General features: G+C 41.3%; 1 protein-coding gene across 1 annotated transcript in view; it reads right to left on the minus strand.

Moving 5' to 3' along the window:
- LOC109412379 (protein disks lost) overlaps window positions 1-15,653 on the minus strand; it is an 842,465-nt gene that overhangs the window by 127,308 nt on the left and 699,504 nt on the right. The window contains exons 5-6 of the mRNA XM_062851324.1: window positions 8,933-9,089; window positions 8,086-8,367 (exon numbers count right to left, since the gene is read on the minus strand). Coding sequence (XP_062707308.1) covers window positions 8,086-8,367; window positions 8,933-9,089 — 439 coding nt within the window. The remainder of the gene's footprint in view (window positions 1-8,085; window positions 8,368-8,932; window positions 9,090-15,653) is intronic.

The raw sequence follows: 15,653 nt of genomic DNA on the forward strand, positions 1-15,653 counted from the left end.
AAGAAATGCCTTGGGAAAAACTACAAACTAGTGCTGAAGGAATTCTTGGAGCGTTCCTGGCCTTTAGAAATTCCATCTGAAATATTGTCAGGAGATCCTTTTGGACCTTGAGTTTCGGCGAGAATTTGCTTCAGGAGTTTCCAGCTCCGATTTATTATCTTAGGGTGTCCAAACAGTGTGCCAAATTCGACGAAACATGATAAAATACATTTTACCAAATCAATTTCCAATCTTTTCGTATATGTTTACGTATGCAAATAATGTTTTAATAATCGTACACCAATTGTTACATTGAAAGGAATTCTATAATGCAGCATCTCTAAGAATGCCAGTAATGGTGGAATTCAAGGAGAATCAAAACCTCCTCTCCATCGTCAAGTATTTGTAAATATTCGTACATTTCCAATTCCCCCATCGACGTTTTCTTCTCCCTCACAAAGGTCATTGAACTTTCTCCAAATCGCATTCAATTCAACCGCCCGCGCCCCTTCCGTACCAGGCGGCATCGTTCTTCCTCTTCTATACCTTTTCCACCCCATCACATGTTTACGTTCTTTGATTCTGTTTCCCTTCCGAGCTCTTCTACAAAGGAGGAAGCAACCACCATCGCCACCAGGCGCCAAAGCGGAAGATTTCCAACTAACAGCAGTCAGTGAGGGGTCGCCTTTTGATTATCATGCTCGTCGTCCGTCGTTCTCTCTGCGTCTGTTTGTGTGCTGTGCTGTGCTGCCTCAAATGCCGGAGTTAGTGGATGGCATAACTCCAGGGGCAACAACAGCCAGTGTCAATTGCTTTAGCGAACGAACGCTCTCAACTCTTATCGATCGTTGCTGCTAATGCTGCTAGCTTGGCTTTAACCTTCCTCGTTCACTCAGGCACTGCTGTTCAATGCAGGGAAATTCACCCCTCGACAAAAGTGGTTGATATTTTGGGTAAGGCTTGTTTCTACCCTCGTTCTGCATCCATGGTGAAGTTTGCACCCATACATTCGCAGCCGGTGGTGTCCCCCATCAGGAAGACCATTTTTCACTTTCCAGCTGATCGGCCGGAGTGCAGGGGTTTTCAAATCGGGTTATTTTATCTACAACAACTAGGGTATCGCGCTACTTGGGCGGTGGCTTCTATATTCGTCTGTTTTCCACTATAACTCAGTCAATTTTGAACCAATTGGCTTGAAATGTTGTACACGGGTAGATACTATACCTATCTCACCACATTTCAAAAGTTGTGTCAATTGGTTCAAGTTTGACTGAGTTATAGTGGAAAACAGACGAATATAGAAGCCACCGCCCAAGTAGCGCGATTCCCTACCATCATTTGTGTTCACTCTGTTCAAGAAGTTTAGTCACGTTGTTGTCGATTAGACCTCGCAATGTTACGAGCAACTCAATATTGTAGTAGTTGGACATTCCGTGAAATACAAATGGCCTCCAAAACACTTTGAAGTTTAGGTTACGATATCTACATCCTGTATCATGCTTAAATTGTAACAAAATATTCGTGGAATGTAGTCTATACTGCTGATGGAGCCTCATTGCACCACTATAATGCTTTTGGTAAATTCATGGGATATTCCCGGCCTTCCAAACTATTCTGGAATCAGGACCTTCAAGGTCCACAGGCTTTACTCTTGTTTCTGTTCACTTTATCGGCATAATTCTTTCACGGTTGTGTCTGTTGCACCTCATAATATTACGAGTATCTCTTAGTGTTGCTATTTGGGTGTCCACTGACATACAAATTGACCGAATGTATTTTGAAGTATGGGTCGCAATATCTGTAAATCTAAGGATACTTTATTGTAGCATATGCTCGCGGAATATAATCTACGCTACTTTTAGAGCCTCAGAGTGCAATTGTGATAACTTGGCAAGGTTCACTTGCAGTGTTGGTAAAATCACACTCAAAGCTCACTCATGAACCGCTCCTGCGTGAGTAAACTCGCGCGCGATTCTGAACCATTTTCTCAAGCGCGAGATTTTCATGCAAAATCTCGCTCTCGCGAGTCAAGCGCCGAAACCTCGTTCGCTTGTAAAACGAACCCAAATCAATTTTAACGACCTCCAATGTTGTTGTACGATAGGTTTGCTTTTATTCTATCATACAATCCTAAAAAATTCGATGTAAATAATAAGAACACCAAGAAATAACGCAATGAGTGAAATCGCGAGTCAACTCATGCATGATTTTTTCGGCAGTGAGTTTGGCGAGTCAAGAATCGCGCGTGAAACAACTCAAGCATGAGATTTGAGAATTTGAGTTTTTACCAACACTGTTCACTTGATGATCTAGGTCATCCAAACTATTCTGGAATTCAGACCTTCAAGCTCCACAAGCTCTACGATTGAATCTTTTACTTTATTGGTGTAGCTCCTCCATAAAATCCTTCAGGAATTTCTCTAAGACTTCCCCCAAGAATTCCCCGAAGAATCTTTCTAGGTATTACTCCAAGAATTTCTGCCAATAATACCTGGAAGAATCAATCCTTGAATTTTTCAAGAAACTCATCGAAAATTCAACCAAGAGTGCCTCCAAGAATTCTTCCAGAAATTTCTACATAAAACCCTCCAGAAATTTTTCCAAGAATTTCTTCAAAAATTCCACCAGAAATTTCATCAAGAATCGCTCCAGATATAACTATAAAAAAATTTCCAAGAATTCCTCAAATAATCCCTCTAGCTATTTCTCCAAGAATTTCTCCAGGAATTCCTCATAGACTTCTGCCAAAAAAATCTCCAAGCATTCCTCCAGGAATTCCTCCAAGCGTTTCTCTAGAAATTCCTAACAAGAATTTCTCTATGAATTTTTCCAAGACGCTCTTAAAACATTTCTCCAGAAATTCCTCAAAGAACTTCTCCAGAAACCTGCAGGAAATCGTCCAGAATTTTTTCCAGAAATTATTCCAGAGATTCATTCAAGATCATCCAGGAATTCGTGAAGAATTTTTTTTATGGAATCAACAGAAACTACTTCAGGAAATCCTCCAGGAATTTCTTCAGGAATTCATCGCAGATTTCTTCCAAAACTCCTCCAAGGGTTATTCAGAATTTTTTTTGTATCAAGAATTCCTCTAGAAAGTCTTCCATGAATACCCCCAGGGTCCTTCAGCAAACCTGTAGTAAATCCCCAAAAAAATACTCCTGGAATTACTCTAAGAATTCGTCCGAAATTTCTTCCCTCCGGGATTTCCTCAAAAATGTCTTCCCTCCAAGAATTCCTCCAGAAAATCCTACAGGAAAATCCCCAGAAATTTCTCCAGGGGTCCCTCTAAGAGTTCTAACAAGAATCCCTTTAGGAATTTCGTCAGGAATGTCTCCAAGGTTTTTTTTTCAAATTCCTTCAAGAATTCATTCAAAAATCTTTCAAAAATTCCTATATGAATACCTTCAAGATTCTTCAGGAAACCTCTGGAAATTCCGCAAGAAAATACCCCTGCGACAACCTCAGGGATTTCTCCAAAAAATCCTTCAGGTAATTCTCTAGGAACTACTCCGAGACATCTTCCCAGAATTCTTCCAAGAATTTCTTCAGAAAATACCCAAAGAATTCTGTTAAGAATTCCTCTGAGAATCCCATCAGGGTTTTTTCCAAGAATTTCTTCAATAATTCCTCTAGCAATTACTCCAGGAACTATTCAAGAAACTAAAAATTAAAAAAAAAACTTTGAAAATTCCTCCAGGAGTTCCTCAAAGAAATTCTTCAGGAATTCCTTCATGAATTCTCAAGCATATTCTTTAGAAATTCCTTCACAAATTATTGAGGGAATTCTTCCAGAAAGTACCACATTTCTATTTCTTGAAGAAACTCATGAATTATTGGTTGAAATCTTGAAAAACTCTTGAAGGTATTCCTGAAGTAATTCATTGAAGGGAATTCTGGAAGGAACTCTGGAAGGAATTCTGGATTGTTGGAGGAATTCTTGTGGGAAGTCTTGGAGGAATTCATGGTGGAATTCGTGGATTATTTCCTGAAGGAATTCTTTAAGAAATACCTGGGGGATTTCTGCAAGCATTTTTGGAGGGATTTTTGAAGAATTCCTGAAGGTAATTCTTGAAAGAATTTCTGGAGTAATTCCTGAACGGATTCTTGGAGAAATTCTTAGCAGAAGTTTTGTAGGAATAACTGGAGAAATTCTTGGAAACATTCCTGATGGGATTCTTGGAGGAATCCTTAACAGATTTTTTGGAGTAATTCCTGATAGAACTCTTGAATAAATACTGGGAAGAAGTCACGGAGCAGTTCCTGGACAATTACCTGAAGGAATTGTCGGAAGAATTCCTGAAGTTGTCCCTGGAGTATTTTCTTGAGATATTTCCAGAGGTTTTCTGAAGAATTTTGGAGGTATTCATAAAAGAATTAATAGAAGATTTTTTGGATGAATTCTTGAAGGAATTTCTTGAAAAATCCCTTGGAGGTATTTGTGGAGAAATTCCTGAAGGGATAGTTGGAAGAAGTTATAGAGGGAACCCTTGAGAAATTCTTGGGGTTTTCCTGTAGGATTTTTTGGAGGAATTCCTGGAAGTATTCTTGGAAGAATTCTAGGCATATGTCTTGGAGTAATTCCTGGATATATTCTTGGAGAAATTCCATGGGGGAGAATTCTTGGTGGAAAATCTAAAGATTATAAGAGGAATTCCTGGATGAATTCTTGGAGGACTACCTGCTGGAATTCCAAGAAGAATTTATTAAGGTACTCCTGAAAGAGTTCCTGGAGGAATTCCTGGAATAATTCCTAATGAAGTTCCTGGAGTAATTTTGGGAGGAATTTTTGGCGCAATTCCTTAAAATTTGTTGAAGGAATTTCTGAGGAAATCCCTGAAGGAATTCTCGAACGAATCCTTAGTGTAATCCCGGGAGTATTTTCTTGAGAAATTACTAATGTTTTCCTGAAGGATAATGGAGGTATAAATAAGGGAATTACTGGAGGAATTCTTGAGAAAAAATCCTAAAAATCCCTGGAGGAACTCCTGGAAGAATTCTTTGACGAATTCCTGAAGAGTTCCTGGAGGATTTTCTGAAGTAATTTCTGTTGGAATTCCTTATAAAATTTCCTCACGAATTCCTGGAGAAATGCCTGAAGGTAATCTCGGATGAATCTCTGGAGTAATTGTTGGAAGAATTTCTGAACGATTTCCTGCGGGTTTCTGGAGAAATTCTCTGAGGATTTCCTGGAGAAACTCTTGGAGTAATTCCTGAAGGAATGCTTGAAGAATTTCTTGGCAGAAGTCTATGAGAAATTAATGAAGAAATTCTTGGAGAAATATCTAGAGGGATTCTTTGACGAATTCTTGACAGAATTTTTAGAGAAATATCTGGAGAAATTCTTAAAGAAATTGCTGGAGCGATTCTTGTACGAATTTCTGGTAGAAATCTCGGAGGAACTCCTGGAAGAATTTTCGAAGAATTTATCGAAAAATTCCTGGAGGAATTCTTCCAGGAATTATTTGCCGAAATTCTTGGAGGAATATCTGGAAAGAATCTTTGAGGAATTCTCGGCGTAAGTCTTGGAGGAATTCCTGAAGGATTTTTTGGAGGCACTATACCGATAAAGTAAAGAGATACAAGAGTAGAGCTTGTGGAACTTGATAGTCTCGATTCCAGAATAGTGAATGTTGCCAAGTTATCAGAATTGCACTCCGAGGCTCTAAGAGTAGCATAGATTATATTCCGCGAGCATTCGCTATATTGAAATATCCTTAGATTTACAGATATTGCGACCCATACTTCAAAATACATTGGGTCTATTTGTGTGCCAGTGGACACCCAAATAGCAACACTAAGAGATACGCGTAATATTATGAGGTGCAACAGACACAATCGTGAAAGAATTATGCCGATAGAGTGAACAGAAACAAGGGTAGAGCCTGTATACCTTGAAGGTCCTAATTCCACAATAGTTTGGAAAGCCTGGAATATCTCATGAATGTACCAAAATCATTATAGTTGGTGCAATGAGGCTCCATCAGCAGTATAGACTACATTCCACGAATATTTTGTTACAATTTAAGCATGATACAGGATGCAGCCCATATAGCCGAGGCGGTAAACGCACGGGTATTCAGCATGACCATGCTGAGGGTGACGGGTTCGATTCCCGGTCGGTCCAGGATCTTTTCGTAAAGGCAATTTCCTTGACTTCCTTGGGCATAGAGTATCTTCGTGCCTGCCACACGATATACACATGCAAAATGGTCATTGGCAGAGGAAGCTCTCAGTTAAAAACTGTGGAAGTGCTCATAGAACACTAAGCAGAGAAGAGAAGAGGAGGACAGGATGCAGATATCGTAACCCAAACTTCAAAATGTTTTGGAGGCCATTTGTATTTCACGGAATGTCCAACTACCATAATATTGAGTTGCTCGTAACATTGCGAAGTCTAATGGACATCAACGAGACTAAATTTCTTGAACAGAGTGATCACAAATGATGGTAGTTGTTGTAGATCTTAAGAAAATTAATACCAGAGTAGTTTGGATGACCTAGATCATCTAATTCATGTGCCATACATTTTCTAGGAGTGCTTTGAGGCTTTCTGAGTAGTGTAGACTATGTTCTGTGATGATTCATCGTGTATCAAATTTGGTTTAGAATGTTGGATTTGTGACGCAAACTTCGGAGTACTTTGGAGGCCTTAGAATAGCTCTGGGATCAAAACTTCAGCAGACTATGATGGGTAGTTATACATTGAATGTTAAGGATCAATAAAAACTATTAAAGATTAGCAAAACGATGAAACTTGCGCAAAAACATGTAGAATTTATAAAAGATACAAAAAAGCCACGTATTTTCGGCTACCAGCAAAAGGGAGGAGGGTGCAAAGGGGAGGAGGTACCATGCAATTCTTCGCACAACTATTTCCCTTGACTATAAAAAAAACTTCGGGGTAAAATGTTTTAAAACAAAGAAGATATTCCATTTCTGCCAAAAGTAGATCGTCCCGGGTGTTTACGGGTTAACATTAGGTAAAGTAAAGGTAAAGTAAAAGTAATGTAAAGGTAAAGTAAATGTAAAGTAAAGGTTAAGTAAAGGTTAAGTAAAGGTAAAGTTAAGGTGAAGTAAAGGTAAAGTAAAGATAAAGTAAATGTAAAGTAATGGTGAAGTAAAGGTAAAGTAAAGGTAAAGTAAAGGTAAAGTAAAGGTAAAGTAAAGGTAAAGTAAAGGTAAAGTAAAGGTAAAGTAAAGGTAAAGGTAAAGTAAAGGTAAAGTAAAGGTAAAGTAAAGGTAAAGTAAAGGTAAAGTAAAGGTAAAGTAAAAGTAAAGTAAAGGTAAAGTAAAGGTAAAGTAAAGGTAAAGTAAAGGTAAAGTAAAGGTAAAGTAAAGGTAAAGTGAAGGTAAAATAAAGGTAAAGTAAAGGTAAAGTAAAGGTAAAGTGAAGGTAAGTAAAGGTAAAGTAAAGGTAAAGTAAAGGTAAAGTAAAGGTAAAAGTACATAATAATATGTGGCGCAAACGCATAAATCAAGAGTTGAATCACATGTCGTATCAAATATATAAAAAACAAGTATTGTGAAATGTGCATATTATGTTTTAACCAAAATTATACTTTGAGAAACACTCCTGAGCCTGATTGTAGTGCAAACGAATAATGCCATGAACTTGTGGAACCCCGTAAATATGGTTGGCAGGCTCCATGGCAATGACAGTGTTAGGTGTCGGGTCGGTTCTGCTACTGCGGTTCACCGTCTGCACAGCAGTGTTGATGGCAACAAAATAAACTATCGTGTGTGTTGATTTATTTGCTCTGATATCGGTTATGGCACTTTACATTCGTGCGTGCATGCACAACCCGACCGCAACGACGAGCCACTATAGCTACTGCTCAATGGGCGTGCTGTGCTATCTTTGAAGTGGTTTTTAGAATATGTCGTTTCTCATTCGAGTGTTTTATCGATAGTGAACGCATCGACGACAACCAACGGTTTACTTGCTACAATTTGAATATTTTTTTACCGGGAGTAACTTAGTTCAAGGCACCTATCAACCACGGAAAACGACCAATTCAAACGCCACTCTGAACGCCGTAAAACTCCACCAGCCACAAATCTAATTTGTTCAAAAGAGCATAAAACGTACGATGAAGCACTTACCACATATTCGCAATCGTGCTGATTATCGGAACTGGACACATTCAGCACCTCGTACGAGGACCCATTCATTTCGAGCAGCTCGTGAATCAGCACGGCCTTCAGCTGCTCGATGAACGTTTGGTTGGACTCGCTGGCGATGATAAAATCACGGAAAAACGCCTGACTTCCGGGGAACAGATACTGGGTGGAGAATTGGCTGGGCGCGACCAAGCGTTGGCGCAACTTGACCAACTTGGCCGGGTCCACACCCGGGAGGTCCATCGCCAGTTCCGAGGCTGCGTTCTGTTGGGAAAATAGAGGAAGGGGGGCGGGGTGAGAAAAGTGTTGAAAACGTGATTAGGTGATGCGATTAGAGATGGAAGCATATCTTTCTAGACTGCTACTGTTGCTTGTTGCTGTGGGAACCGAATCGATTTTAGATTTGCGAGTTTGCCAGGAATATGATGAGATGGCGAAATGATGACAGGAGCCCATTAGCCTGGGTGTGCAAAGTTTTTCAATCTGCGTCTGTGCATACAGTATCGGTCAATGAAAATGTACCAGCTCTGCGATGTAAACAGATTCTCTAGCAAGGTGTCTACTTATTACAGTTTTAACGATTTCAATAGATTCTATGACAGTTCTCTTAAAAATCATTTTCAGGTTTTCATTATACATACTTCGAAACGGCTTTGGTTCATTAATATCGTCCTATACTGTATCATATTAATATCAACTGTGTTGAGCGTATTTAAGCCGTACATAATTGCAGTACGATGATGGGTATGGAGTACAAGAGAAATAAAAGCAATGCATAATACAAAAGTACACTTTCAACTCCTGATCCGGACGCGGGGCTTATACTTACGTCAAAGTTGCAGGACTGGACCAGCTGCGCCGTGAAAAGCTTCGCCAGGTGAGCCATATTGATCGGATGCTCCATGATGGCCAGCAGAGCGCGCACCTTCCCGCCGAGCTCGACCAAAAAGTTCCACGTTGGATTCAGATGTTTGAAATCCCACGTCCTGCGGTAGATGGTGAACACGTGGGGGTGAGAAAGAAAAAAATGAAGAAGAATAACCATTAAGTACCTACATTGCATCAACAAATTAATTAATAAGATAAGCTCGGAAGAGAAGCGTGATTTGCGTGGGAGGGGGTGGTTTTAGCCCGATGAGAAATACCTAGCGAACGAGACTCGACGTAACGTGCTTACATCTTGTGGTTGAAGGTTGGCAGCGGGGTGCGTAGGGTCATAAAATGGGGTGGAATAGCTCGGAGTGAGTGAGCGAACGGGCCTCCGCATATAGAAGCAAGCGCCATTCTTCCATCGTCATCGGCGCCGGAGGCAAATCACATCGTTAGAAGGGCCCCGGCTGGCAAGCAATGTGGCAAAGAGGATTACGGCGAGGGATTACAAACGTTTAAGGCGGAGGCGTTTTCGCACCTTTGCTCCAATGCCGCGTATTATGTTGCCAGGCCAGGCCGGCTGCCTCCCACCAGTGATGGCATTATGATGATGGCTCGGATCGAGTATTACGACGACGATACGAATCTCTCGCGGGCTCCCAAATGTGGCAAAATGAAATCAACCGGCTTGGTGTAGCTACCTATAGACATACATTTGTCAGGTAGGATATTGTTTTAACAAAGACATGGACGACATGGTGATTCGGCGTGATGGTTTTCATGAGTAGTTATGCAACGTTACGATGATATATGCTTCCATTTCGTGTTTTGAGAAATTAAACATGAATAAGAAGTTCACTGACAATAACCTATAAACTTAATTTTGATCCTTAGCAAAATAGTTTTGCACGATTCAAAGCCAATTCTCGCGCTTAGTATCATACGGGCGTATCTACAATGATCGATTTCGGAACTCCTGGTAGAATTTCTTCCATTATTCTTCCTTTGATTTCATCCGCGATTTCATCTAAAACTCAGTCCCACATGTGAATGGATATCTAGACATTGAAAAATAACATAGATGCTGAACGAAGAACTGGAGGTCATCCAATTTCCCATGTATTCGGCATGAAAAACCCATACAAACTTCAACTCATATGCGCCAACTCAGATTTTAACCGATTGAGCTTAACTATTCGTCATTTTTGTATTTGGGACAGTCTAATATCTGAATGATTTATACCAGGCTCTGTGTAGATCTGAATATCAGTCGAGAAGAAATGCCCAACAATCAGCCTGTCTGCGGCTACCGGGATTGAGATCCTTCCACGACGACGTTGCCTACTGGAATGATTCGGTTGACGTCTGAGTCAATCAACCACCAAAATGTTCAGCCCAGTATACACTGTGATATAAGAGTTCTTTCACACCCATACAGGCTCCCACTACACGATCGGTTCGGGGGTGCAGTAAGAATTCGTGTTGTAGGAATCCCAGAGCTTATGGGATTTCGCCTAATTGGGGATGTGAGCGAATATCTCAGGCGTATTTCAAGATAGCACCATCTGGTATCAGTAGGTCGGCTCCAGAGGCACGTTCTCCTTCATTTGGGAAATTTGTGCCATAAACCGGCTAGCACCACCGTAGATAGCACCATACTTTCTTTGGCAAAGTTGTAGTACTAGAATAGATCTACCATACAATGACAACTAACATCCAAATAGTTGGCAATTGTTGGCATCACAAGTAGATGCACTCATAAGTTATCACATGCCATTCCTCACGATATAGTTTACTTGGAACAATGCCTTCGACAAAGTTGTTCAGTAGGTCAAGAATAATGTGGTGATTCACCAATTAGTTTGTGATTTCGTCGCTAAGCGGCGCTAGTCATCCTCCTCTCCTCTCTCCTCTTCTTGGCGTAACGTCCTTCTGGGACAAAGCCTGCTTCTCAGCTTAGTGTTCTATGAGCACTTCCACAGTTATTAACTGAGAGCTTCCTCTGCCAATGACCATTTTGCATGTGTATATCGTGTGGCAGGCACGAAGATACTCTATGCCCAAGGAAGTCAAGGAAATTTCCTTTACGAAAAGATCCTGGACCGACCGGGAATCGAACCCGTCACCCTCAGCATGGTCATGCTGAATACCCGTGCGTTTACCGCCTCGGCTATATGGGCCCTCGCGCTAGTCATCAAATAAAGTTTTAAACTTTCTAGCTGGCGATCCAGAACAGATAAAAGAGTGCTCTTCAGGAGAAACTTCAAAGAATACCAATATGGCTGCCACAATGGCTGACTTGGACCCCTACTCACGTTTTCAAGAGCACAAATCTTAAAAATTCGTAAACAACTGCGCTCAATTTGGAAAAGCTGCCTCTTTTTGCAAATGAGCAAAGCCAGGATAATCAAGTTTGGCTTGGTTCGATGCTTCGTTCGTCGGATTTGTGCCTTTAAAGTTTGTATGCAAAATTGCAATGGGATTTCTTGATGTTTCACCTTCAGGAAGTCAAGAGCTATCTGATAATTCAACAATAAGTTGTTGATTTCGCCCCTAGGTGGCGAAGGTTGTCTAGGAAAGTTTCAAACTCAGTCATTTCTTGATCCAGAGGAGATAGAAAAGTGTCGTCTTCTGCAAAGTTCTACAAAAAATCAAGAGCAATCTGCTGATTAAACCATTAGTTTGTGATTTCGTCGCTAGATGGTGCTAGTTATTAAGTAAAGTTTCAAAATTCTCTATCTCCAGATCCACAGAAGATGGAATGGTACCGTCTTCGGCAAAGTTTTTCAGGAAGTCAAGAGCAATCTGGTGACACAATAAATTGGTAATTCCGTCGCTAGATGATGCTAGTTAGCAAAGGTTCAAACTTCTTCACCTCGTAATCCATAGCAGGTAGAAAAGTGTTACCTTTGGCAAAGTTCTTCAGGAAGCATAGAACACACTGGTGATTCAACAATTAGTTGGTAGTTGGCCGCAATGTGGCGCTAGTTGGCAAATATAATTTTACATCTCTATCTCGGGATCTTAGATCCGATAGAAGAGTGTCTATTAAATTTTAAACTCTTTTTTCTCGCTTGCGATTCAGACCAGGGTTGAAAATTGTCGTTCTCTTCACTGTCGCGGAAAGAAAAAATAAATAAAATAAAATCATCATCATCATCTAAAAGTGAAAATCGTTGAAAATCAACATGGGACAGAATGCTTAGAATGGCTATAACAGCTATTTGAAGATATTTTGAAAAGTGGAAATTTTGCCAGTCCCCTGTAGCCGACCCCCAACGTATTTGTCGCCCTCTTTATTCGTTGTAAACAAACGACGACAAGTCAAGCAAGCGCCACCAGGAAGTAGCTTTTATTGGTGTTTCAGCGTGTATGATAATGTGGCACCGCAATAGTTCCGTTGGTAAGAGTAATATGATCTTGTACCGACTTTTCGAACCCTCTAAGCAGAATACCCTCTTCGAATGAGTGTAATCAGTTTCGTACCTTTTAATTCCGCGCTATGTTGCTTATCCTGTAACAGATACGCGTATTTCGACTACCACTTGTAATCTTCCTCAGTGTCAGTTATCCACAGTGGATCCACAGTGTCAATTATCCACAGTGGATAACTGACACTGAGGAAGATTACAAGTCGGAATACGCGTATCTGTCACAGGATAAGCAACATAGGGCGGAATTACAAGGTACGAAACTGATTACACTCATTCGAAGAGTAATATGGATAGACATTGCAGAGGTCCGTTGTTTGATCACAGATGCAAACTTTTGTTTTGCTTACCATACGATAATTATCTATCTGCTTTGGATCCCGAGATAGAAGTTTAAAAATTTACTTGCAAGCTAGCGCCACGTAATGGAGAAATCGCAAACTAATTGTAGACTTACCAAATTACTGGTGGCTGCCTGAAGAATATTGCCGAATACGAAAACTTTCTATTGGATCTGGATCCCCAGATAGAGAAGTTTAACTTTACTTGACGACTAGCGCCACCTAGCGGCTTCCTGAAAAATTTTGCTTAAGACGACACTTTTCTATCTGCTTTGGATCCCGAGATAGAGACGTTTAAAATTTTACTTGCCAACTAGCGCCCCATAGCGGCGAAATCACCAAATAATTGTTAAATCACAAGGTACCTCTTGATTTCCTGAAGAACTTTGCCGAAGACGTCGCTTTTCTGTCTACTCTGGATTCCGAAATAGTGGAGTTTGAAACTTTACTAGACAACTAGCACCACCTATTAGCAAAATCACCAACTAATTGTTGAATAACCGGATAGATTTCGACTTCCTAAAGAACTTTGCCGAAGACTACATATTTTATATGTTCTGGATCCTCAGATAAATAAGTGTTGAAACTTAACTATACAACTAGCTCCACCTAGCGGTAAAATCATACACAAAATAATGAATCACCAGATTGTTCTTGATACACTGAACAACCTTGCCGATGACAGCATTGTTCCAAATAAACTAGATCTTGAGATTAGACAGGGACACAGGTAGCCTTTATACAACTACCGGACGCTAATGTTTGATACAGCTAGCGGACGCTAACAAGTATGTTAAACTAGGCAATATTAAGCCACCGGAGGCTTGCTTCAAGTGTCTGTAACCAGAATACAGTTCAAGGGACTGTGAAGGCCCTGACAAGAGCAAGCTTTGTAGGCGATGTGGAGGTTAACACAATAAGGCACAAGGCTGCACGTGTTCTCCCAAGTGTTTGATTTGTTCCCGGAAATCCATAAACAGCCAGCACCCAACGGGAAGCTCAAGGCTCCCGGCCTTCAGAAGAGCCACTGCTGACAAGTCACAGTGCAGGTTACGCAGCTGAACTTGAACCACTGTGGCAAAGCTTAGCAACTGCTGTGTCGTCATAGCAGACCCATACCCCGAGTACCCAACGATAACGACAACTGGGTCGCGGATTAGTCCAGAAAATGGCGGCGATATGGACGGCGAGTTGGTGCCTACTATTAACGAGGGCTTCGTGGCCGTCAAGCTAAACGGGGTCTTCTATAGCTGCTATGCGTCTCTGCGGTAGTCGATCGAGCAGCTCACGTAGATGCTGTACTGTATGATGATTGTATTGCTGACATGGCGAAGGCTGGTGGTAATAATGGATGAAGTCAATGCTTGGGCCGTGGAACGGGGAAGCCGTTGCATCAGCCACCAGCGCCAGCGGGGTCAGATCCGGTTAGAGAGGCAATGGCCGTGCATCTAAGCCGATTTGGCTAATGTTGGTACCAAAAGTATCTTTAGCTGAAACGGAGCGGAGTCGATCATGAACGTTACTTTTGTAATTCTGGCTTTACAAGTAGTTCGAACTGGAGGGTAGACGATGCACACACACACAGCGATCACCCTAATATACTTGAGAATGGTGAACGCGTACCGTACCATGTTACACGATGCGCGTCATCACAGGTAAGGTGCCTGTTTCAAAATGCACGTCAAAAAAGGCATATGCAGGACTGCCAGGTTGGCCTCCATGACCAAATGGCAGCACGCGTGGGGCAGTTCCACCAAAGGAAGGTGGACCCACATGTTAATCCCGAGAGTAGATAGTTGGGTTAACAGACGCCATGGGAAAGTAACATTCCACCTGATTCAGGTCCTTTCGGGTAGTAGTTACTTCCGACCTAGCTTCCGACAGTATCTGTATTGTTTCGGTCATGCGGGTTCTTCCGAATGTCCGGTTTGTGCTGGTTTACAGGAAACGGCGGAACACGGTTTGTTCGTGTTCCCGCGTTTTCGTACAATGCGTGATCACTTTTTTTTACTTTTACCCACGGGATGTCTCTTGGTCTTCCAGAACCACCAAGAAGGCATTGTTTCAGAGAAAAGCAAAGAGCACCTACCCCGACCTTGCTGAGGATCTCTTTCCACCCGTGGGCTCGGATCCAACCCAGTAGACCGGCGCCACGACAGCAACGCTACCAGGATGTTCTTACCGCGGCCACTTAAATCTGTAAGGATCAATTCTGACCGCAGGGCATCGGTATGATCTATGTAGCCGACTCCAAACTCTTGGACCACCACTTGTATAGCATCTGTACTAGCCATATCCGAGTCCACACAAAATAATGCGCTTGATTTGATATCCCATGTGCTTGCAGAACATTTTTCCAAAATCATTGAAAATCAGATGGTTATATTGAAACTCTTCAACTACTGCTGTAATCTGTAATGCTGTAAAGCTGTAGGCAGAAAAAATATGCGCAATACCTATAAGAATACGCTTTATGGAAGACGGAAATATTTGGCTATAATGTCCTTTTCTTAAACAACTTAAAAAATATCATCGACTTGATTACCCATCGGCGTTATGCCGTTTTGGTCTAATAGCCATTCGCCCTTATTTTTTTTTCAGCCAAATGGCCGGAAACCATTACATCTTCAGATCACAATGGCAAAACATCTTCTACCCTTCTGCAAACATATCGGGAAGCAGCCCAACATGCTGCTCCACGTATCTAATTGCCTATCAACAACGAAGCTCAAGTGTAAATTTTAATAGCTCTATCATGATTTCGGAATAATTTATTACTGTCGTCGTCGTCATCGTCGCCTACGTTTAATCTGCTCCAACCTAGGAAGGTAGGAGAAGGTGAATGGTTGTTACGATGAGTAGAACCGAAACCAATCCACCAGCGAGTCGATATCTAAAACACGGTTAG

This window comes from Aedes albopictus, chromosome 2 (assembly GCF_035046485.1).
Source record: "Aedes albopictus strain Foshan chromosome 2, AalbF5, whole genome shotgun sequence".
Classification (NCBI taxonomy): domain Eukaryota; kingdom Metazoa; phylum Arthropoda; class Insecta; order Diptera; family Culicidae; genus Aedes; species Aedes albopictus.